The sequence below is a fragment of the Lacerta agilis genome, chromosome 15, assembly GCF_009819535.1.
Source record: "Lacerta agilis isolate rLacAgi1 chromosome 15, rLacAgi1.pri, whole genome shotgun sequence".
In the NCBI taxonomy this organism is placed as follows: Eukaryota; Metazoa; Chordata; class Lepidosauria; order Squamata; family Lacertidae; genus Lacerta; species Lacerta agilis.
In genome coordinates, this window is record NC_046326.1 from 2,544,896 (window position 1) to 2,570,183 (window position 25,288).

Sequence of the window (25,288 nt, forward strand, 5' to 3'; positions counted from 1 at the left end):
TCCTCGCCCCCATCCTCAAATTGTGGGAGGTGGCTGTAATCCTTCAGTGGTCAGAAGCAGCACTTGGGTCAGGTAGAGATTCATTCTCTCTCTCTCCCCTTTGGTTGCAAGGCCACAGCCAGCACCTCACTTCCCCAAGCTGCGTGTTGCTACCAATGGAAGAAGGGGAAAGCCAGTGGTGAGCTTGGCTTGGCTTAACTGCAGCATCAGGACCACGGAGTGTCATGGATTGGCTCCATGGCTGTGTCAGGCTCCCTGCTCCCGTGCCACTCCGCCTTGATAACCAGCAGTGATGCACAACATTGGGAATCCAGGTCAGCCCATGGTGGCTCTGCTTGAGCAGGCCTGCTAGATTAAGCCAGTGCTTCTCAAACTTGGATCTCCAGCTGTTGTTGGACTACAACTTCCATCACCCCTAGCTAGCAGGACCAGGGCTCAGGGATGATGGGAGCTGCAGTCCAAGTGTGAGAAGCACTGGAACCCTTGCATTGGAATGAGGCTCAGGGGCTAAATTTTTGAAGCACTGGCTCGAGCAAAGCCCTAGTCAGGAACAGGCAGTGTAACCACCTCAGGTTTACTTCTGTTGCTGTGAACGAGGAGCAAGCCTGCTTAACTAGATTATGGACTGACCTCTGCATACCCATCTGTTTCACTTCAGCAATGTGGGCTCTACCCAGAGCGTATGGGCACCAGAAGCAGCTTGAGGTCACATGGAAAGAGTTTGACTGCTGGCCATATGAGCCAGGGAAGGAGGAGAACTTGAGAGCTTAAGCTGATAGCCAAGCCTTCAGTTACCCTACTGAATTGAGCAGCTGCATGAAGGTGTGGCAGGTGAGAGGCACCTCCTGCTTGCACGCTTCTGTGCTGGGAAAGGACCGCAGCTCAGTGGCAGAGCACATGCCTTGATGCAGAAAATCCTATGCTAAACCCTGGCACCTGCAGACGACGGCTTGTTAATCTTAAAATTAAGTAGCCGGTGATGGAAGGCTCTCCCTTGGAGATCCTGGAGTGCCCCTGCCAGTCAGAGTAGATGGTGCTCAGCTGGATGGATACATGGCCTGACTCGCTGGAAGGGAACTTTTGATGTCCCTCTAATCCCTTCTATTGATTGCCACTCAGAATGGCCACATCCTGGGCAGCATGGGATGTAGCTGTGTTCTTGATCCCAGTATTGCATAGGTGGTCCTACAATGGAGGAGCTGCGCTGGCAGTTACATGCTCCTGCTCCTGCAGCCTCCACATGGCTGACGTAGCATAGCTGCCAGGCTCAAGTAGGTCTGGAACAAGCCTCGCTCTTCTAAAATGAGGCAAAGTTTCTGAAAAACTCCAGTGTGGTGGAATAGGTACAATGCAGATTCCTGCCCCCCCCCTCCCTTGCAGAAGTAGTCTGAGACCTTGCCTGGCATTTATATACAGCCCAGCTGCTGACAACATTCTCTCTCTCTTGGTTATAGCATAATGGGAGCAACGGTGGAGGGATGGAGGTGCCCTATGTTGTGGTTCTCAGGCTATTCTAAACTGTTGATGTCATCATTCACAAATAAGGCCTCTGGATGTCTCATCCAGCTCCTACCCATGGTAAGCAAGCCCCCCTTCTCAACTTGGTGGCTGCTGTGTGGCTCCTCCTGCCACTCATGCGCCAGGCCTGCTTGTCACCCCACATAGCTTGCTTTGCATCACTGCAGTGTGGACTTTGGGTGACTTGAGATACTGCTGGCTTTGGTTCCTGGTCAAATGATTACACTCATCACCTGCTGAAGGAACAAAGTGGCCAGCCCTAGCCTGGTTATGTGAACTGGCCGTTAGCCTCACAACACCCCTGTGAGGTAGGTTATACATGGGGGAAAGAATAACAGACAATGAAATCCTTCTTGTGCATTACTGCAAAACATCTACAAGCAGTAAGCATCACCATCAAGTTATTCATATAGTACTTTGCATAGCTAAAATGTCTTTCCGTAATCCTCATTTATCATGCAAAAAAGGTCCAGCGACTCTTACTCTCATTTTGCAGCCAGAACTGGAGGATGAGAGAATGGGTTTGCTGTGGAAAATTCAGTCCTTGATTAAGAAGAGGGGTGAACCTAGCTTTCTTTTTAGTCTCTCCACTAGCGGACAATACAATTCTGATAGCACCGTGTGTGGGTCTATAGTTCATTTCTCCAGTTACAGAAGTTTTTTTTTTTTTTACTTTTACACATCACACAAGGGAGGTGATGGAGAGGTTTTAAGAAGGGAAAGCTCCCAAATCACTCTTGTGCTCTCTGCCTGAGCTTTAGGTATCCTTTTAATTCCTTCACCCTTTGTACCAAAACAAGCGGGCATGGAGCCTGCTCTACCAATGACTAGTAGCTATGGCAGAACCTCTAGGGACAGATACAGCACACCCCTGATTTTTACCTTTTTACCTCTGATTACCAGGTGCTTAGGACAAATGGGCACAGTTATCTTCGTTGTCCTGCTTTCTGAACATCCTGCAGCATCTGGCTGTCTGCTTCTGGAAGCAGAAGGCTAGACTAGATGAACTGTGGTCTGCTCCAGAGAGGCATGGTTGAACTAATTCTGTCTTGCAGTCCCATTCTTTAACCAAGCAGCAGAAGAGTAAACAAAACAAAATGCAATAAAAGGACACCAGCTGGTTCTAGTCACTGGAAATAACACAAATCACACCAGCTCTTTCTTTTCCTGGACAAAAAGCACTTTAAAAGATTCAAGTAGGGTGTAGATCTGTTGGCACCTTTTGCAATGCAAGTGCATGGCCTCAAACAAACAGAGGCACAAGTGCTCAGCACCATTATGCGTTTACTAATGTGTGTTTTAAAAAGCTCTCCCTCCCTGCACCATCACAGGATAGCCTGACTTAATAGGAAGGGATGCGTGACCTTGAGGGCATAAAGCCATTAGTTATCTTTGGTAGTGGGTTTCTTATTTGCAGTATTCATGGTGGGGGTGGGAAGTGAAGGGGGTGGCAGGAAGGCATGGGTCAAAGGGAAAATGTAGGCAAAGGAATAGCTTACTGCCTTAAAAAAATTCACAGTCTAGTGGCATCAAAAACCAAGATATATGGAATGACTTGGCAGATTTTTCCTCACTGTGGTATCAAACTTTCTGTCAAAACTGAGTGTCAGAGGTGCTCTCAGAGGAGGGATGGTGCCAAGGAGTGTGACAGTACAGGAAATTAATACGACAGAGTGTCTCAAGACCTCCGTGTGCCATGATTCTCCTGTTCTGCGTCAGTGGTGTAGAGTCAGATTTTTCAAAGGCAGAACACGAAGGCCGAGAAAAGAATTCCCTTAAAAATGAAAGTATTTTGGCAGCATCAGGCATCCTTTACGCAGGTTGTGGGCAGGTGGCACTGCTGCCTCTGTCCACCGCAGTGAGCAAAGGCGTGATGAGAGCTTGCAAATAATTCCTTGTGAATAAGTTAGCATCCCCACGAAGGGTAACGAGGTCTTGCAGGTAGTGCAAAATCGTCATTCAGCTGGAATGGATGTGAAATAAGTGTCAACCCGTTTTCTTCTGCTGAACACCATAAAGTAGGCATGGAGCACACACTTGAAAATAACTTACAAAGCTAATTTTAAAAGTTCATAGTTGTTTGCTTGATTACTTTAGTTTTCTGTGCAGTGGTTAGGGAAATCTTGGGAAAATGTATTCTTCCTTCCTTAAAAAGAGGGCAGTTAAGACACTTGGTTGTTTAGGAGTCCATTGAAATCAAACTGTTCTTCTATTTCTTCACTGAAGGCATCAGCTGCAGTCGGGGTGAGGGGGAGAAAAAACAGGGGAAAAAGACAGTGTCATAGGCAGTTTTGCTACCCACGTCTGAAAGCAGGAAGCCATGTGTCTAAATTGACCCTTACTAGGGTTGCACTTTTTTAAAAAACACGTTTCATTTGTTTAATTGTGTAAATTACTCTAGCATTTTTTTTGTAACAAAGTTAAATAAAATGAACAAATGATAATTCAGATAAATAAGTTGCAAACAAAAACCAAGTAATTTCACTTGCAGCCTGTACAGGTCACAGAAATGTTACAGGGAAATATTACAGGGATAGTAGAATAGCTAAATATTTTGTGCCAGTTTTGGATGGAAAACACAGAAGTGACAAGCAGATCGAGAACAGTTGTGTCTCCTCATAGAAAGCAATGGGAAGCTGCTAGGGTTCCCATTTATGAACACACTATTTGCACACAACCGCACACACGCATGGTGCCGGGAACCTGGAAATGGGGGCACCCTGAAGAGTCCTGGCTTGTGAGGAAAATCTCCCCAGAGCCTGAGGGTCTCCTCATGAGCCAGAGTCACACCGGGGCTGCAGTCGCCATTGCTGCCATCTCCCGGCACGCCAGCTGATCAAGCCCTGGTGCCCCTCCAGGGTGCTCCCAATATAAGGGATTTCGGTTAAGTGTGGGGAGACCTGGAACGTAACCCCCGTCTAAATGGGGAGTTGTCTGCATTTTAAAACTGCCTATGAAATGTAGATTTTATCTGAAATTTGGCTGGTCCAATGTATTGAAGGAGTAGTAGGATGCCTAGAAATGTCACACCAACTGGGTGGAAAACTCCCAAGCAACAGACAGAGTTACAGGCCAAGTCTCACATTGACATCCATCGCAAGAGGAAAATGAATGGGAGTTACAGAAGTGAATAAACTAGTGCCCATTAACTAAACAAATGTCATTCTAACAAATGAGTAATGAAAGGGGGGGGGCGACGACAGAAAGGAAGGAATCCTTGTACACACTGATGTGTACACTCCAGTGTGGGCAACCTGTGCCCCTCCAGTTGTTGTTAGACTCCAGCCCCAGCTCCCCCCCCGTCAGGGGCGACAACAGAGCAACACCTGCAAGGCCACAGATCCCTTTTGCTTTACGCACACCTCTGAATCACCACCTTGACGCCAAGCTCATCTCTGTCACTAGAATCTCTTTTTCTTCTATAATGAACTTACCTATATGACAGTTGTACATCCACACCCGCTGAAGTTCGTACTTGCACTTGCACTTCATGACGTTATTGGAATAATCGGACTCTGCCACTTCTTTGTTTGGGTTGACAATGATCTGGGAAAGGACAGACATAGGAATCTTAGGGCCACCTTAGCTAAGACATAGATCCTGATCCAGAAGTGGGGAAATTTCTTTGTGCAATCAAGGTGCTTCAATTGTGTTTCTGATTCAGGAGCTGGGGCTGCGTGTATTCAAACTATCCTGTTTGTGGAGGTGTGGAATATGCTGCTATCCGCCTAAAAGGTTTACTCCTACTTGGTTTTGGTGATGGCATGAACTGGCTCTTAGCTACTCTGATAGCACTCCAGAATCTGAAGAATCCCAGCCTACCCGGAAGAAGTATTCTCCTGGCGCAAGATCTGTAATGTCAATCCACTGGCAGTCAATGTCATGCCGGTACACATCCCAGCATCCAACCGAGATCCCCTGCTCCCCGAAATTGGCGCATTCATATTGCTTCTGGAAACCTAAAGGGGGAAAGGAAGCACATGTGAAAAAACTGTCAGCAGGCAGTCTGGTGCCAAGAGGCCCTTTAGGAAGTCCTGGCTTCAGGTAAGTGTTTGGGCTGTAGAACTTGAAAGCCCAACCTTGTTGTGATGCTCCGGATGCTTAATTACAGCCCCACCGCCCAGGTTAGTTGGCAACGGCTATTTTCTCTCCTTTCCCCAGTCTTGCCAGGGGCTGTTATGCCTCCCCTCCAGCTCTAGTGTTCTGCTGAAAGTGTCAAGCAGTAACTTAGTGGTTCCAAGTGGGGATGTACAGTCCATGTGAGCATCTTGTGCATCTGTCCTCTGAACAGCATAGAGATGTTGGGGCACCAACCATGTTTAAAGCAGAGCTTGTCTTGGGACCTCTGGAGCAGAACTTCCCTTTCCACTGAGTCTCTGCCTCACCACACTTGTCCCCAATTGTGAATGAATATTGCCACCAATTTGCAACAGACAGTGGACCGCAACACAGCCAAGTCAAGACAGCCAAGAATTCACATCAGTTCACAAGCTGACATAAAAATCCTCTCACATTTGCATATGTGTTCTCATGATATACATACGCAATTTTGCCTGCTATACAATTTTTCACAAGCAATTTCACCGTAACTATGCATTTTCACATGTTATGTTCAGGAATGTTTGCTTTAGGGGCCAAACCTTTTGTCAATATACACTGTTTTGTATGACTCTTGTAAACAGTGGTCCCCCCCCCAATCAAATTTTATGAAATAAATAATAAACTTTTTGTTGCTCCTGTAGACCTGCACTGTATCATTTGAAGAAGTGCATATTTTGAAGGATTGTTACATTTCGTTTTGTACATATTCTGTTTGAGAATCACGAATTCTTAAATGTGAATTGCACACATTTCTTCACCCATCTTTAGTAGACCTCCAGTAGAAATGAGAGCAGAATGGGTTATTTTGCATTGGAGTGTATTTCATGAGTATTAGGAATGTATGTACCGTCTAGGCATTCACTGTCTTCCAAGCAGAAGCTGGCCTTGTGACCTTCCGCTACCTTTGTCCCATTGAGGTCCAGCAGATCATAATGTGTGAACACTTCCATGCTGTGGTAATGCCTGCATGATCAGAAGAAAGCAAACATTTTGATTAAGGACAGGTTCCATACTTCTACAGCAATGCTGCCCAGATTTATTGAAAGCACCACCTGGGGTGTAGCACCTCTTATTTTGGGAAGCAACTTCACCCCTAGATCTTCCTGCCTCATCACATATCAGGACGTCATAGCATATGCAATGCTACAGCCAAAGCAAGAGCAACACCTTTATTCACTGGGAACAAAAAATGCTGTTTTCCAGTAGGATTGGTGATGTGGAACCAGAAGCATAGCTCTAATTCCCTAGAGGTCATGTGTTTCCTTTCCTTAACCAAGTTATTAGCAGGCATTTTTTCAGACAATGCTCACTGGCCAGATCAGAAAGTACCCCAAATGTGGGAATTTTGTAACAAAAAATTAGCCTTATAACATTAGTATAGAAGCAGGAAATTAACACCAAATGCAGCCATTTAATCTGGGAATTCATGTTACTCTGACCCCAGACATTTGAGTCCATGTGCCATAGCGCATTGCACAAGATCAAGCCAAGCACATGCTTTAGGAACATAAGAATATCCCTGCTGGATCAGGGCAGAGGCCCACAAGCAGGATGCAAGCGCGAGAGCACTCTTCCCCTGCTGTAGTTTTCAGCAACTGATATTCAGATGGATACAGTCTCTGACCATGGAGACAAAAGAGCAAGTTGCAGTTATTCCAAATAACAAAATGCCCAAAATAATCTGCACTCTGCTATGGGGCAGATTGTATTGTCAGAGGTCCACAGAACCTCACTAGAAGCACTCAGCATATCAGTTATATTTTTGCTGGGTGCTTTCAGAATATTACTATTTTGGGCTGGGTTTCAATAACATACTGACAAATTAAAATCACACGATTAAAGTTGATTTGGCACTCTTGTGCAACAAACCTCCCCCCCCCCGACTTTCTGCAAGAAGGAAAGTGACAGCTTCCTTCTCTTTAGTCTCATGGCTGCCCCTGTAGAACTGAGCAGCAGGAGCAAGTTGGCTCTATCTCTGCCTCTTGCCTCTGCCTCTGCCTCTGCCTCTGCCTCTGCCTCTGCCTCTGCCTCTGCCTCTGCCCACCCCAGCAGTGCCAATGAGCACCAGCCACCACTGGAGCTATGAACCCTCTCCAAAAAGCACAAATGTGAAACCCTTGACCAATTACTTGATGGCTATCATGGACTTGGGCTTGAGACTATTAGCATGGTGCTCTGCCCTACTGAGCTAGCTAGTTAGAAACCTGTGGAGAGGATGCTAAGGGAGAGCCACAGCGTCTCTCAAAGAGCCACTGTTCCCTGTTTTTTGCCTTCAGAGCACCTAGCACCAATATCCGCGAGTTAATGCTTGAGTCTAGATGAACACTGAGATTTGCCCCATTTGGAAACCAAGCTCCTCTAATGGACACATCACTTTAAGGGAAGGGAAGCCAAGCAACTGAAAAGTGGAGCTCACTTGCTCTTTTTTCACTTGTAAAAATAAACCATGGCTTAATATTAAACAGCTGATATTCAGTATCAGGTAGCAGCACCTAGTACACCCATCATGTTTATTCTATTTAAATATGTTGACATAAGGGGAGGGGGGCATAAAGGGAATTTTTAATTGCCCTGGAATCACTGCCAGATGTTCTTTGGTTTCCTTTTACCTGCCTGTTAAGTAGCCCTCACTGCTCCCTGGTTTTTATCCTGAACAAAAATGCTCCGGAACAGGCTGAGATGGTCAGGGAGAGGGAGAAAAATTTGAGATGTCCAAACTATTTACATTGAGGTTGGATGCTCAAAGTATTTCCAGTGAAAAAAGAAAAAGAAATAAAAAGCTTTAAACCTCAGGTCTGACTCCGTTGCTAAAATATGTCTGCTCATTCAGATAGTTGTTTATATTATGGTGTTTACAGACTGGAAGTACAGAAGAGGAATTGAGTCTGTATTCCTTAGTGCAAACAGAGACTGGCTTAAACACATGGATGGGCTACAGCTGCCTCACTCAACTCGAGCTTGTTTGGAAATGCCAGAGAGTGAGCAGACTGGGGTGGGACTCCTCTTTTCTTTTTCTGGTGGGCTTTGGGATTAAGCAGAAAGAGGCCTGTAGAACTCATGACCCAGCCAGGCAGACGTGGCCCAACAGCCACCAGAGGTGATAACTGTTATGTGTTTGCAGCTGACTGAGTGCTGCAAAAATGGGGAGGATGGGGTCTGTGAAGGAGGTGGTGGGCCCCATAATGCTTGCTGAATTTGGTTTGGTGAATCACAAGTTATTCAGACCTGCACTAGATGGGAAATGGGGCCCCTCCTGAAATGATGCACCCCTGCATAATTTGAGAAACTCACCCCATCAGCCCAAAGGTTACCGCTAGCACGCATGCCCAGCACTCCCCAGCACTGCTTCAGAGGGATGGAGGAACCCCTAGAACATACTTAGGGGTTGCACAGGGGAAAGGGGGAGAGTCCAATTGTATTAACAGTAATCTGTGTGTTTATGGGACCCCAATTTAGTGCTACATTAGATATAACATTACCAGTTTTATCCAACGAAAAACTATGAACCTAAGTTAGTCATGACGCCTCAGACACCCACCAGGGGTCCCAACAAGGCCCATTTTGCCAACCTGTCCTGCCACTTGCCCATGTCCACAGGCTCAGGTTTATCAAGCGGCACCATCAGTGAGTTTTGTTTTGGAAGCCACCATTTTGATGTTCCTAGGATGCACTAGAACAATGCTATGCCAGGGCATTGTGGGAACATCAAAATGGTGTGGGCCACACAGGCCCCCAAAACAGATTTTGCAGTGATGGTGCTGCTCAGTGGGTGGAAATTCACTGGAAGGCACTTCCCTAGAGCAGCCTTGGGAAATCCCTGTGACTAGAGTGACTGCTTCCTTCATGCCACTCCTGGCTATGTCATTTAATGGGATGTAGAGGATGCCTCAATTACATAATTAGGCCTAGCGGGGCCTAAATATATATAGGGTTGCCAGGTCTGCTTCCAAAAAATAGCAGACAAGCGGGTGTGTGTGTGTGTGTGGTTAAATTAAATTAAATTATATTTTCTTACAAACATTTTAACATGTATTAAAATACCATTTCAACATAAAGCTTTTGAATAAAAAAAGTCCACTATTTTGTGAAAAAAATAGTGAACATAATGTGAAAAAGTGGACTGTCCACTCAAATAGTGGACACCTGGCAACCCTAAATATATACTGTACAGAATAGATACTGAAACTAGCTCACTTGCTGCTGACAGATGTGGACACTGAACCTGAACACTGAGTTCACAACCAGTGTTTTATCCACAGGGCTGCCCTACATTTCACATGGATCTTAATTTGCCTTTTATCAAATTTACTGAGGCCAGAACTCTGACCACCCCAAGTTTTTTTCTGCTGGGCAAATCCACAACAGTGGTGGTGAACAGCAAAGTCTTGCCTGTGACAGTCGTGCCAAATCCAGGAATGGCGTCCACTTTTGGGGCGGAAATCAGCCTGTCCGTTGTTGTGGATCTGGGATGAGAAACGCAGGAGCCTCCTATAGCCAGTGGAAATGGACGTGTTGACAGCTGAGGAGGCCAGGCAGTTCTCTTCCAGGGCACACTGCAGCATGAACATGGGACGGTCTTCCAGGTATGATGTGTATTCCACTTCCTTGGCATTGAGGACAAGGTCAGCTGCAGCTGGAGGCCAGAAAGGAAAGGGCAGTGCTTAGCCTTGACATACAGACTTTCCAGGCCAATATGATGCCAGCACCCTCCATGTTGCATTAGCTGTGCTTTTCCTTACTGCACAGCTATGTTTTCCTATATATCACTACGCTTCATCCATGGGCTTAGTGAGGTTGTCCAAATGTTGCGTGTAGAGCATTGAAGAGTTCTGGATTCTTTTTTGTTAAAGCACAACATCAGATTATTTTTTTTTTTAAAAAAAAAAAGTTAAAAGCTTCATTTTAAAAATCCCATGTTGCTCTAACAACAACAAAAACCCCAAGATCTCTTTATAACTCCACACACAGAGTTCTTGGGCAGCTTACCATTGTATGGTCTACTTGAGATCTGCAAAGCCCTAAGGGGAGGCCTTTATGGGGCCAACTTGTAAGCTTTAAAGTGAAAGGCCTGTTAGAGAACACAATCAATCACCAGAAAGACAAGCAAAACTACATACCACCCAGACACCTTTTAATTATATCACAGTAAGAAAGAGACAAAACCACCAGGGGTTATGGAGGAAAGTGGATCGCTTTTATGCCCCTCCCCCCCATTTGTTGGACCTATTTGCCTTCAGTTTGGCAGACACAATTTACTCTGGAGGAGCTCCTTTGCCTAGAAATTCCATCCATTTTGGCCAAGAGAAAAAAGTTGTGGATTTTTAGATCCCTTGTAGTAGTGAATGGGGGAACAGACACCTTCACTTTATGCAGAGATGCTTGGAACTCCAAATAATAATTTGAAGCAGAGAGAGCCCTGAGTGACTCAGAAACAGATCTTTAAAACAGAGTTTTAAAAATTCACCAATACAAGGCAAATCTCATTTATAATGGCAGCTGTCACAAAACAAAACAAAACAAAACAAAACAAAACAAAACAAAACAAAACAAAACAAAACAAAACAACAAATGAAAGATCCAGGGCAAAAAATATAAATGGGAGGTTTGTCTTTCTGGCACCTAGAAAAGGAAGTTTCACAACTCACTTTCTGTGCAGGAAACGCCAGCTGCATAGCGCCCACCTCCTCTGGGGCAGAATACGTGAGTATCGTGGCGGCAGTGTGACAGGGCCATCTCTGTCCCAGAACATTTTGTCCCACTCATGAGGACGTTGCTGGCGCTCGTTTCTCCATACCAGTACCAGGTTTCCTAGCAGAAAACATAGCAATGGAAGCAGAATTTAATGCTAAAAAAAGAACAATGTATGCTTTAAAAGAAAAAAATAATAATTGCAAGTTCAGGGAAACATGAGATTTGTCATTTCTGAGGCTCCCAAGACCCAGCAGCCTACTTTGCATGGAACACTTGTGAAAATGCTGGAGGCAGCTTCAGACAATTTCACATTTTTCTTTTTGAAGATTAAGAGGCTCCCCATCAAGGATTCTGAAAAGCCTCCCCATAGGAAGAGTGGCTTCAATATTGAACCTTATCAGTGCAAATGAAACTGGGGCCGCCTGGCCCGACTCCTCATGCCACAACCCCTCCACATGACGCTGTTCCAATCAAAATGTCACCCCACACACCCGTGCCCACTTAATCCACATTTATTGTTTCTGTTGGGTTTTACTTCTGTTTTACTTATCAGATTTCACTAGGACTGGCAAATCTGAATTAAATGGGAAAGCAAAAAGCGATGGCATTTTGATGCTGCACAAAACTTGCAGACACGATTAGCACCGAATGCACAATCAATGGCCGAGTGGAAGCACCCTCAGGTGCACGCGAGGAGCCCTTCAAGAACTCTCAGTGATGGCCAGCAGAGGATCAAGCAAATGCATGGAGGATAAAGCTACCAATGGCTACTAGCTATGATAGATACTGTCACTGTCAGAGGCAGAAGGTTTCTGAACACCAGGTGCTGGGAATCGCAGGTAGACAGAGTGCTGCTGCTTGCAGGCTTCTCACAGGCATCTGATTGGCTACTGTGTAAGCAGGATGCTGGGCTAGATGGGCCTTAGTTTTTAAAAATTTCTTAATACAATCTTGTAACTACCCTTGCTAATCAGTGTGTGAGTCCCTCCCTACTAATCTAAGTCGAGTTTGTTTTTTCTAAAAAGTCTGTGAATCGCCTGTTGCATTAATCTGCCTTATCACTTCACACGGGCAGTGTCAGGACTCAGCTACATTAGTAAAAAAAACCCACAGCATTTTGAATGCATTATAAACATGAAACACCAGATGGCGCTGTAGAGCACAAAACTTTTCTATTCATTTTACATAGTTTTTATTCTTTTGTTCTAACAATTTAATTTACGACTTTTCTCCTGTGTGTAGATCCACCCTCAGTCTGAATCTATTTGTGGTTTTTGTAGCTATTCCTTTGTTCCTACTGATTATTGCTATTATTTACTGCATTTCTTGAATGCTCAAAGTGCTACACCTGTTGCATCTACAACACCCTTATAAGAGGCCACTATGAATACCACCGTGTCTCAGCTGAGGCCGAGATAAAGCACATGATTTCCCCTAGTGCATTCCAGGAACTGTAGCTTACTCTTCACAGTGCTACAATTGCTAGCACCGTTAACAAACTATACATCCCAGGATTCTTTGAGGGAAGTTATAGTGTATACGCAGTCCCAAAAAATTTGAAATGAAGGCTCCACAGCTCACAGCTGTGAAAGTTACAGGGCTGTACTCTTTCCTCTCACAATTTCAAAGTAAACTCAATGCATGCTGCCATTGTCCTGACCAGTGGTGGAGTAAGGCTCCGCGGTACCGGGGCGGCAAAGGAAATGCCCCGGGGGGCGGGGCGTCGTGGCGTCACGTTGTGACATCATGATGCCCCGCCCCCGGGGTGTTTCCGGGAGTGCCGCCGCCGCTGCTTCTGCAGCCCCCTTTTAAGCTGAAGAGCCCCCTTTTAAGCTCTGCGGCTCAAAAGGAGGCTGTGGAAGCGGCGGTCCGACGACAGAGTGCGCCTCCGTCGTCGGGCTGTGCGCTGCCGCTCCCAGGGTGACGGAGGGAGCGGCAGCGCGTGGGAATGGTGGGAGGGGCTGCCGCTTGTCACCCCCAGCGCCGCCGTTCGCTCCATTGCCCGCGAGCAGCAGCACCTGCTCCCGGGGGGGTGGAGCGAGTGCTCCGGGGGGGGTGGAGCGAGTGGCGGCGCGTGGGGGTGACAAGCGGCAACCCCTCCCGCCACTCCCCACACATGGCCGGTCACCCCAGGAGCAGCAGCGCTGCACGGACAGGGTGCTCCCTCGGCCGTGCGCTGCTGCTCCCGGGGCGATGGAGCAAGCGGCAGCGCTTGGGAATGGTGGGAGGGGCTGCCGCTTGTCACCCCCACTCTGCCGGTCACCTCGGGAGCAGCAGCGCTGCACAGACGGGGTGCTCGCTCGGCTGTGTGCTGCTCCCGGGGCGACGGAGCGAGCGGCGGCACATGGGGTAACAAGCGGCGGCCCCTCCTGCCACTCCCCACGCTGCCGGTCACCTTGGGAGCAGCAGCGCTGCACGGACGGGGTGCTCGCTCGGTCGTGTGCTGACCTGGGGTGACGGAGGAAGCGGCAGCGCTTAGGAATGGTGGGAGGGCCTGCCGCTTGTCACCTCCACGTGCCGCCCCCCTTCCTTCGCCCCGGGAGCAACAGTGTACGGCCGAGGGAGCACCCCGTCCGTGCAGCACTGCTGCTCCCAGGGTGACCGGCGTTGCATGGGGAGTGGCGGGAGGGGCCACCGCTTGTCACCCCTGTCACCCGGGGCGTACCGCCCCACCGCACCCCCTAGCGATGCCCCTGGTCCTGACATAGAAGGGGGCACCACATAGCACAATGCTGTGTCAGTCACCACACATTCTTTACGCAGATATTATGGGGGGGGGATCTGCTACCATTCATTGTCTCTTGCAACACCAAATTAAGCTCTCAAGTTTTTTTTTGCTACTATCTGATACTTGGAAGCATCTATTTAGCAGCTGGATCCCAGACCGCTGATGTTTGCCCAAGGAGAATTAATTGAATTATGAACAAATTAGAATGCCACCTCCTTGAACTCACTGAGTAATGGATACCTGGCACATGTCCTGGAAAACAGGCAACAGCTTAGTAAACAGCAAACCAAGCGGCTTGTCGTGCCTTTTTCTCCCATTGAGCTAACCAGGAGCCAAGCACAGCAGATGGGCTGGTGTTCGAGTGGCTTTTCCTCAAGTAGTTTCCCTGCCCAAAAGTACAGGGCTGACCACTACTGCAAAAAAAAAGGGGGAACAAAGCCGCGGTATGGAAAGCTTTTAGAAAATATCTATGCCCACTTAATAGAGGCGAGAATATTCCTTGCTCTCTTTTTCTGCTAGTTATTTCAAATCACTGTATGAAATTCAACTCTGCACAACCCTCTGGTTCCCTGGCCCTCAGCCCCCGCACTAAACCTTTATGTTTACCATTCACAGAGACACTCCTGCCATTCGGATGAATTTTTATTTCTGCCAAGCAAGCCCAATCTTTCACTTCCCACTCAGTAACTGCACATATAGTCACCATTCCATGCCTGGCCCTTCCTCCGTGGCATTACAGCAGCTTAGGCGATGGGAAGGCAAGTGCATGCAGCTGACAGCCAGCCTGTACAAAGTGATAATATACTAAGCTCCTGTTAACATTTGATGCACCAAATCAGGCGTAACCTTACCTTATTTACAAATCTAAGCAGTGCTTTTTTTCCTTAAAAAATGTTTAGGGGTACTTCATTTTCCTACTCATATTGAAATACTGCCCCTCAATGAGGCCAAACTTAGATTCTCAAGATGTTTAGGGGTATGCATACCCCTGCGTCCCTCCAGAAAAAACACCACACTGAATATAAGAGTAAAAGCAGAGATAAACAGCAGGCACTCCTGCAAGGCAGCAGATCTGCTACCTGATATCAGACCCCTTTCATCCCCAGAGGCCTGTCAACTTTCTCTGCCTTTTCTCCCAAACTACCAACTTCCATTTGCAGTCTCCCCTTAGCGCTGCATGTGCAACCTTCCCTAAACTCTGATGAGTGTCTCATTCAAACAAAGATATCATCAACCTTTTTCTAATCATAGACTGTATCCAAGGCAGGTCCCATTGAAATCAATGGACTTATGACCATAGATTTCAGCAGGTCTCCTCTAAGCAAGGCTAGTGTTGGGCACAACCCAATGAGCTCCCATCTGTGTAGTAGTGTGTAGTTCATCTGGCTATGAACCAGCAAACAGTCTAATCAAGGACTGGCCAGCCAGCAATGTAGCACCATCATTAATATGTCAGTACATCTGCATGAGAGACCTAGTGGGAACTTGCCAGTGCTGGAACTGTATCAGTATGAGTGAAAGGGTTGCTTCAGAGCTGAAGAAGCAAAATGGTCTTGGTAGGGATGGATGGATGGATGTCTATTACTGGTCCATGTCAGTTTTGCATGTGTTCATTCCAAAGTCCACTGTATTATGTTTCCACAGTAATCCTTGATTAAAATAATAATAATTCTGTACACGAAGTCGTATTTAAAGAACAAGGGCAGTATCCAAGTAATACATCCCATTGGTGCAGGGATTTTCTATTGTGCAATGGAATGTCCCCCCTCGCTTCTCCCATGCATGCTGCACACCCTTCCCAAATCTGCTCCAGAGGGTTGGGGGGAACCCCTAGAACACATTTAGGAGGTGCACAGGGGCAGGAGGTGAGAAGTTCCATTATGTAAAACGAAATCCTTGTGTCAGTGGGAAATGATAGTTGTCTATTGCCTACTATTTCCTCACAAAATATGCATTCCTAAATATATTTATTTTTCATATGCATTTTGTTACATTTTTGTTAAGTGAAGTACTGCATCACAACATTCAGAAAAGTGCAAATTCCAAAGAATAACTGCATTCCAATTGTATGTCACTCTAAGTGCTGCAGATCAGCCCATTAAAGTAGTTCTAGAATTCTCAAAGAATGGATTCCTCAAGCAGACCCACTCCAGCTGGCCTTTCCTCCCCCTGCAAAGGGCAATCTACCATCATCTGCCACATAGGAAGGATGCAGATGACTTGGTTAATATTGTTTATTGTGTTTTTAAAATATATGACTGAATGCGACTTGTAAGCCACTTTGGTAGGATCCAAGGGTCATCTCAAACTATGTTCTACTCAGAGTAGACACATTACAATTAATAGGACTAAGTAAGCAATACCCATTAATTTCAATGGGTCTTCTCTGAGTATAAATAACACTGGCTATAACCCTATACCCTGAAAGGCGATTGTAATAAATAAATAGCAAGCATCCTGTGTTGGGGACTGGCTTGGTCCTACAACACCTGGTCTGTCAAATGAGCTGGAAGGTTGGGAAATGCAAGAGACTGTTCTTGAAAGTTACTCCAACCATCCTAGCCTCTTTTCCCCCCATGGTGGTCTGATGATGCAATGATTCTGGACTTGCTACAGCAATTGGGCAGCCAAGCTTTGAATTCCCAACTCCACCCTGAACACCACAAATCATCTATTAATTATCAACTTGATCTGTTTTGAGTCAGAAGTGCTGCCACAATAATATTGTTGCCTGTTATATAAACGAGGCCTCCCTTGCAACATCTCTGTGTTTGGAAGGACAACAGAAAGGTCACTCTGTAGCCAAGATGCACTTTTATAACTAATACCATGGAGATGGTTTGTAAAGTATTGGGAATTATTAAAAGTTATGATAAGATCCTGAAAATATGAACACCACATCAACAGCAATGGGGCTGTTTTGAAAGCACCCACCATGCAATACTAGCATACTTTTTGTACTGGGAGTGACGTTTTCAGTGTGGTTTGGTTTTGGAAGAAGGGATGTCATTAATGCTTTAGCTGAGATTCCTGCATTGCAGGGGGTTGGACCAGATGAGCCTTGGGGTCTCTTCCAACTCTAAGATTCTATGAGAAGCCAATTGTGAATGGGGCCTATGGCTGGCACCTGTGAGATCGCTAACACTCCAATTCCTGCAGCAGTTTTAAAAACATTATATTATTGTTTTTTAAAAATCTTGCTAGCACACACCTTTATATTTAGTTCCACACAAACACCTCATTTAGTTCTTAACATTATTTGTTTATTTATTTTTTTAAGAAAAACCTCCTGTTTGGTTTAAGGTATTTTTGAACTGAAATGTTTCTGAGTGGCTCAGATTTACTTTTAACTTAATGGTTTCTAAAGCTTGAGAAATCATGTATGCAACCATCTTATTGAGCACCAGGCACACTGGCTTGCCCCGCGATTGAGGGGGCCAGCACACAATGTGCTCACATCATGCGCACACTTGGTGTGCTGATGTGACATGCTGATGAGCCCCCCCCCCACATGGCCTGACATGTGACATGAGCATGTAGGGAGGTGTGCGCATGAGTGATGTAAGCAGGTTGCGTGGCATGTGCACATCACATGGAATACTGAGGGGGCTCAGCCCCTCCTTGAAATTTTTTTGGGGGCCCTTGACCCCTCGGCTCCCCCTAGATGGTGCCCCTGCTGAGCATGTAGGAGAGGCATGTGTGTATATGTGTTTGTGAAGACTGAGAGCTAACCTAGCACTGAACTCACCGGCAAGGAAAAGACACATTGTGAAGTCTCTGGTAAAGGACCCCTTGTGACTGCTGTTAAGACATTATGCATGTCCTCACACTCTCAGCCATGAGAATGAAAGGTCTTTTTACAGGAGACTGAAATTGGCTTTCCCTATATCTGACTGGCAGCCCGCATCCTGTATTTACTATACCAAGTCAGACCATCAGTCCATAAAGCTCAGTATTGTCTACACTGGCTGGCAGAAGCTCTCTGGAATTTCAAACAGCATTCTCTCCCAGCGCTACCTGCTTCTCATAGTTGATGGAGACGGAAACTGTGACCTTTACATGCAAAATGTGTGCCCTGCTCCTTAGCTTCAGCAACATGTGGTATAAATGCAAGAAGGGCTTCAGATTAGCACTATTGTCCTCTTTGTGCAAGAGCCAAGGCAGGGAGGACATCATGAAAGAAAGGATATGCTTCTGAAGGGTGAATGAACTGTACGTACCATTGCTTCTGCAGTAACACACGGTCTAGTTGATTACATTGCCAACGGCCCCCTTGCACGGCTGCACACACATATACATAGGGTGCGCCCTGCTCCACACACAAGGGTTGCCGTATATTCCAATCAAGGGTGCAGCCTGGAGGAACACAAGGCCCTTTTCTCTTGCAAGTATCAGTAGCCCGGCCACAGGAAATGCCCACATCAAACAGCACTGGCCCTGCTTATGTCAACACAGCTGAGAGATCCGAAAGCATGGTGTTCCATGGATGTAGTTGCCCTCACTCTGAACTAGGAATGGCAGCCACACAAGAAAATAAACCAAATCTCTAAGCTGAGGCCTTCCAGCTCATTTAAGAGGAACATAGCTTCCCTTGCTACCACCTCCTCTAGCCTTGACAATTAAGGTGTGCTTTGGCACCAGCTTATTTCCTGGGGAAATGTCCCAGAAACAGTTGGTGCTTTTTTGCAACACACTGGGGGTGGGGTGGGGTCACCGAAGTGAGCTCCACTTTTGGGTACTTTTGCAAAACAGAATTCCTCATCTAAGAAGACCTCACTTCCCAACAGCGTCCTGCATAATGTCTGAATAATGTACTCTCACTGCTAATCCAACATCTAGCCTGTCCTTTCTTAGGAAATGCTGCATTTTGATGCATTTCCCCTCAAAGTAGCTTTGATGTGAATTGAAAAAAACAATGCGCTAGCTGTGTTTTAAGCTGGGATTGTGTCACAAACTGAATGTAGGATCTTCTCCCTGTGAAGAGTTGATCCAAATTCGTTGGCTAGGAAGGACTCTTTGTAATCCCGATTCACCTACCCACACACCCTCCTTAGGAAGCACTTAGCTGCTATACAACAGAATGGACAAGATCCACTGGTGAGGATAGGCCTGCCATATTTTGAAATGTAAAAAAGAGGGTATGTTTGCCATTTGGGGGGGGGCTGCATGTGCATTGTCAGCAAGTGAAGCAACTTACAAAAAGTTCTCTGAAACTAAGGAAGGAGAGAAGTGTCACGCACCTTCATGGAGGGAAGGGAGAGGATGTGCCCTGGCATAGCGTTGTTTTGTTTCTTTTTTTGGTTATTTCCTCCCCTCCTCACTTCCCGGCCCCTCACACCCTTGGTTTCTCCACAGCCTCTCATGCTGCTAACTCACAGACTGGCACCTGGGAGCTCAGCCTGCCTCATGAGGGTGAAGGAAAGTGGCTGGTGGGGTTGGAGAGGTTGGGGAAGCAGCTGTGGCAGCGAATGAAGAGGAGACATGCCGGTCACAAGCCCGCATGACTTCTTCAGGTCACCATGACCAGGACAGCGGAGGCTCTGGGCTGCCAAGGGGAAAAGCAACCCTGCCACCTACCTGCCAGTGCTGTCATTAAGGGGAAACGAACTGCCACCTGTCTCTACACATGTCCACCTGCCCACCCATTCTCTTTACCATCCAGCCATGCACTCTGCAGACCTCGCCTGCCTGCCTGCCTGCCTGCCTCCTCCCTCAGCCTCTCCCTCTCGCCTGCCTGCCTGCTCCTACACAACGCACACCAAGCACGCCGGCAGGACACAGATGCACTTCAGGAAATTAAGATTACACCTGCGCGCACGCGCGCGGGGGGGGGGGTATTTAAGTGCCACCAGAAGTGCACACACCACGGAGGATGAAAGGGGTAACACCGCCACCAGGAGTGTGTGTGTGTTACATATGTTTGTATGTCCCAAACAAAACAAAACCTTGCACACTTTGCGAAATTAAAAAAATCTGCCCAGATAGAAATATTAACACTAAGAAAGAGGACGTGTCCAGGAAACCCCAGATGTGTATGGCCACCCTATGTGAGGGGAGCACTGGTCTATTTTCTCAAATGAAGCTGCAGGTGGCAAGCTGGAAGTCTCCTGGACAACAGATTTACTCACTATTAGTACCCAAGCCAGCTGTTTCATAGAGTAGTTTTTCTACTTAGCAGAGCATTTCCATGCAGACAGAAACCAAAATACTCTCCCAACAATAGTTTAAACCCAACACATTTTATAATATAGACCAAAAGAGCTCTAAGAATTGGAAGATTTGAGTGTTGCCTAGATGAAGATCTAATTTTCACAACCTATTTAATGTGTTATAAGTCTTGATCATTTGTGTCTTCCAATAGACCAGGGCTGGGGAATCATCTGGGACAAACCTGGCCCACCAGGCACCCCCATTTGCTCCATGCGATGGGGAAGCCAAGCCCACAACTGGGGTTTCCAAGGGCAGTCATGTTACATCATAGTAACGGCTGGTGATGGACAGTTGGTGGCCCCACCCATCTGTCAGAAACAGCTTGCCAGGGGTGAGGAGACAAAGAGCTAGCCCACTGGCCAAAAAAGGTTCTCCATCCCTGGGACATGATTTCATCTTAAACATTCTCCTGGGGTTCTTTCATTTCTGTATTACATTTTACTTGTTGCTGCAAATCTATTATACGGTCCACTTTCTACCACAGTTGCTTGTCTTAATACTTCAAGAATTTTCAATGGATACTGCAAGACCATATAGCTTATTTCACAAAGACATTGTAACTCTCCTGCAGTGACCTAAAACCAACATTACTACTTTTCCCTCATGGGTACAAGTTGCTCTTAAAGAAGAACTGGATTATTTGGGTATAGATGAATGTTCAATTTCCACGACCCATTTCAAGTCTCACATGGCCCAATAATTTTAGGCCTCCCTAGTTTTGCCAACTTTTAATACAAATGAGGTTGCGATTCTCTAATGTATGACTGGAACATTCCTTAAAAGCAGAAGTTAAGGCTGCTTGAAGAAGTTAAGGCTGCTTGTGGCTCATGCTACAAGGAATTAAGAGTCTTGGAGGTTGTCTACTGGGGGTATGGAAAGAGAGATGGAGACAGACAGATAAAGAAAGCAAACAAGTATAATGAAAAATGACAGGTGGTTCCCATGTAGCAGGTTGGTGTTCAAATTGGATCCTAGGTAATATTATTCTTATCCCATTGGCCCACCGTCCAATAATTATCAACATACCTGGAAGGCGTGGGCAGCATAGCCAAGGCCGAGCTGGCGACAGACCACCATGGCTTCTATCGTGCCCATTTGTCACTGCAGACTGTGCCCCACTTGAGTGTGCCATTGTGCTCCTGGAGGACTTCCACCCGGCCTTCGTAGGGTGTGCGGCCACCACTCAAACGTATCTGTAGATTATAAAAGAAGAAAAATAAAAATAAAAATTGATAGCTCCTGTCACCAAAAAACAACCTGGTCCTGTGCAAACAGCAAAGGGGAGCATTTCCTGTTGAAACTTGTTACTTAGAAACTTAAATCAAATTGTTTGTGCCAACAAAGGTAAAAAGTGATTTATTATTTTTTTGCGTTTCTGCGCTGGGATTTATATGAAAACCTTTTGGACCAGTGCTGCTGATCTGATGCCAGTTCTAAGAAAGCACAAGACAAACAGCAGTGTGGACAAGCCCTTAGATAGATAGATAGATAGATAGATAGATAGATAGATAGATAGATATTATTACGGCCATTGGCCCATCGCGCAACAATTTCCCAAAACAACATATATGTACTTAATCATGCCCTTAGTCCTAGCAGCTATGTACTGCCTCCCGTGTTGGAGGTGGATGGCCTCTGAATACTTTGCTGGTAATGAAAAGCATCGTGCTCAGTCCTGCCGGCTTCCCATCAGCATGTGGCTGGCCATTGTGAGAACATGATGGTGGGCTAGATGGTCCTTTGGTCTGATCTATCAGGGGTCTTCTTATGTTCCTAAGTAAATCCCACTGAATTCAATGCAGCTTACTCGCAAGGAAGTGTGCACAGGGCAATTCTACACAGAGCATCAAAATGGGGAAAGGAGAAATGCAACAAGTACAGTCCCTGGCAAATTAGCTTATTAAAAGTCAGTAGCGTCTCCCTGGCTGGCCTGTGTGATTTCTAACACCTAACACAGTTCTGTCTCTAGTTGACTTGCAAGCATCCAGATAATCACCCGAAGACCCCGGTTTTTAATGGCTGAATTGCACAACAGGCTCATCCACACGTCTGTTTATCCTGTTCCTAGAAAGCACAAGGCTGAGTGGTTTTTCGCATGTTTGGTGCTTTCTAGGCACAGGGCTGAGCAGTTTGGGCTTTGCACCACTGCTTTCCCCTGGAAAGCCAGTTCTTTAGAACTAAATCAGAACAAAATGCAATCTGTGGAAAAGCCCAGTTGCTTTTTGTTCCAATTCAGTGGTTAAGCAGCAGTGCAAACAGAGGTGTGGATAAGCCCAACGTTGATATAGTTTGTGCAGAACTATGGGCAAGATCACTATGCTTGTTGTTCAGTCGTTCGGTCGTGTCCGACTCTTCATGACCAGAGCACGCCAGGCACGCCTATCCTTCACTGCCTCTCGCAGTTTGGCCAAACTCATGTTAGTAGCTTCGAGAACACTGTCCAACCATCTCATCCTCTGTCGTCCCCTTCTCCTTGTGCCCTCCATCTTTCCCAACATCAGGGTCTTTTCTAGGGAGTCTTCTCATGAGGTGGCCAAAGTACTGGAGCCTCAACTTCAGGATCTGTCCTTCTAGTGAGCACTCAGGGCTGATTTCTTTAAGGATGGATAAGTTTGATCTTTTTGCAGTCCATGGGACTCTCAAGAGTCTCCTCCAGCACCATAATTCAAAAGCATCAATTCTTCGGCGATCACGATGTGTGAAAACATTCTCAAGTTCAACAGTGGTCAGTGCTTTAAGTGTCCAGGGCGGCACTCCATTTACTTAGAGATTAGCTGGATTTAGCGACCTTCAGGCCTCCTCTGGGACCTACAACTATGAATTGTACAATTGGCTCTAATGCTTCATCGGTGGGTTTATGGTTTGAGATGATTGGGAGCTGCTTGACTTTTGCTTGCTGAACTTTCCACTTCTCCGCATCACTCATTATAGGAACAGCTTTTAAAGGCCTTCCTTGTCCATCTGTCTCCCGCCCCATTAATGCAATTGCATATTGATTGGTGGTTAATTTGCCAGTAGCTGGGCAGATGAAGCCAGCCATGTGGGCCCTGGGAACTTTGCTGTTGAGACCTGTGGACTGGCCATCCCTCAGGATCGGGTCTCAGAGTATGCCCCCTTCCCCAGGACATGGGACCTGGGTTTAAGAAAAGCCTTGTACATAACAAAGTTGCAGCGCCTCTTTGGCTGAGGGTCTGAAGCAGATGTTGATGTGACCTACAGTATGCCTAAAGTAATTTCTAGTGCCAAGTATCACAGAGATGGGCACAAATGTTTACGCTAGAGAAGGGCTTCAGATCAGCTCCAATTGTCTGGTATAAGGCAGCTTCCTTAGTGCCCTTTAAAGTTGCATATTTGGGAAAGTTTTAATGCTACCAGCAGTGAGAAGCACAGGAGTGTTTATGAAGCGCAGATCTTGAAGAATGACTAGCATGCTGCTCTATGTTCTGCTCTCCAGGTCTAAAAGAACACAGATGTTAAAGTGAATGGAACAAGTAGAGTCTGGCCAAATGATCAGGATACAAATCTCACAAGTTCAGTGGTCTGCCTGCCAGCCAAGATCTTGAGTCAACATTTGAAGGGGACCTCAAAGTGAAGGGCTGAGCAAAGCCTCTTCTCATTCTCATTAAAACTAAATACATATTTACCGGTAGTAACACTTTTAAGAAGTAGTCCAAAGCATCACCTTGGGGTGGGAGGGGGACACAGTAGCTACTTGAAGAGCTTGTGCATATTATTGGTCTCTAGCCACCTGTGGGCCCATGTTGCCAAGCACTGGATCCAGCTTTTACTGTGCATTGACAAATGCATTATTTGGTGTAGTGGTTAAGAGCGGTAGACTCGTTATCTGGGGAACCGGGTTCGTGTCTCCACTCCTCCACATGCAGCTGCTGGGTGACCTTGGGCTAGTCACACTTCTCTGAAGTCTCTCAGCCCCACTCACCTCACAGAGTGTTTGTTGTGGGGGAGGAAGGGAAAGGAGAATGTTAGCCGCTTTGAGACTCCTTTGGGTAGTGAAAAGCGGGATATCAAATCCAAACTCTTCTTCTTCTTCTTCTTGAACATCTGCAGTGAGGTTGAATTGCACATGATGGCTTCTTCAAGTGGCTGCCATTTTGCCAATAAAGTACTGCAATGTAGCACATCGTGCCCAACTGCATCAGACTCAAGTGCCATCTAGTCAAGCATCCTGTTCTCATAGTTGTAAGCCAGATGCCAGTGGGGAGCTTGCATGCAGAACGTGAGTGGCCACACCACTCTTAATTTCACAAAATTTGCTTGGAAGGGACCTGCACATTTTGCCCCATAACTTTATTTCTAGACCTCTAGGAGGGCTATGGACCGATTTTTAAAAAAAGAAAAGAAAACCCACAGTCTTGGGCATCTGCCCAGGGACACCACTGGAAGCTATCTTAGCCACCTTGGGCAGCAGGTTGGCAACTCCTGCTCTGAACCAACCCCAGGTCTCATCTGTTCTGCAGTACACAAACACGGATTATGAGGGTGACAACAAGTCTCATACAAATACATGGCTGCCCGGGTGGGGGGGGGGGCAGCCAAGATGGAACCCTAAAGGGATCGGCTGCCCGGGGCTACGCCAGTGCTCCTTTTGACTAGAGAGATACAAAGACTTCAACCTTGAGATCTTCAGCACGCACAACTGTTGTCTACTATTGAGCTATGGATCTTGATATGACCAGGCAAGGGATGGAGAGCTCTGCATTCAAGTTAATGTTGCATGACTCCTTCTATACTCCAGCTTAAGTACTGCAGCCTTGAGGATAAAAACCATGCCATGTTTTTCCTTCCCTCCTGCTACCACTTTGTTCAACATCCTGTGTGATGAAAAGTGCAGGAGAAATCAAAAGCTTGCCCAAAAAATTCTGACATTTTGGTTGATCCTAATAAAGCTGTAGGGACCCAGGTGGCGCTGTGGGTTAAACCACAGAGCCTAGGGCTTGCTGATCAGAAGGTCGGCGGTTCGAATCCCTGCCACGGGGTGACCTCCCGTTGCCCAGTCCCAGCTCCTGCCCACCTAGCAGT

At 46.4% G+C, this 25,288-nt stretch overlaps 1 protein-coding gene across 1 annotated transcript in view; it reads right to left on the reverse strand.

Annotated features, from left to right (window-relative positions):
* Window positions 1-3,680: 3,680 nt before the first annotated feature.
* Window positions 3,681-25,288, reverse strand: part of LOXL2 (lysyl oxidase like 2) — an 86,415-nt gene continuing 64,807 nt past the window's right edge. The window contains 8 exon segments of the mRNA XM_033171437.1: window positions 3,681-3,751; window positions 4,953-5,064; window positions 5,341-5,477; window positions 6,467-6,582; window positions 10,009-10,252; window positions 11,265-11,427; window positions 21,275-21,336; window positions 21,339-21,441. Coding sequence (XP_033027328.1) covers window positions 3,681-3,751; window positions 4,953-5,064; window positions 5,341-5,477; window positions 6,467-6,582; window positions 10,009-10,252; window positions 11,265-11,427; window positions 21,275-21,336; window positions 21,339-21,441 — 1,008 coding nt within the window.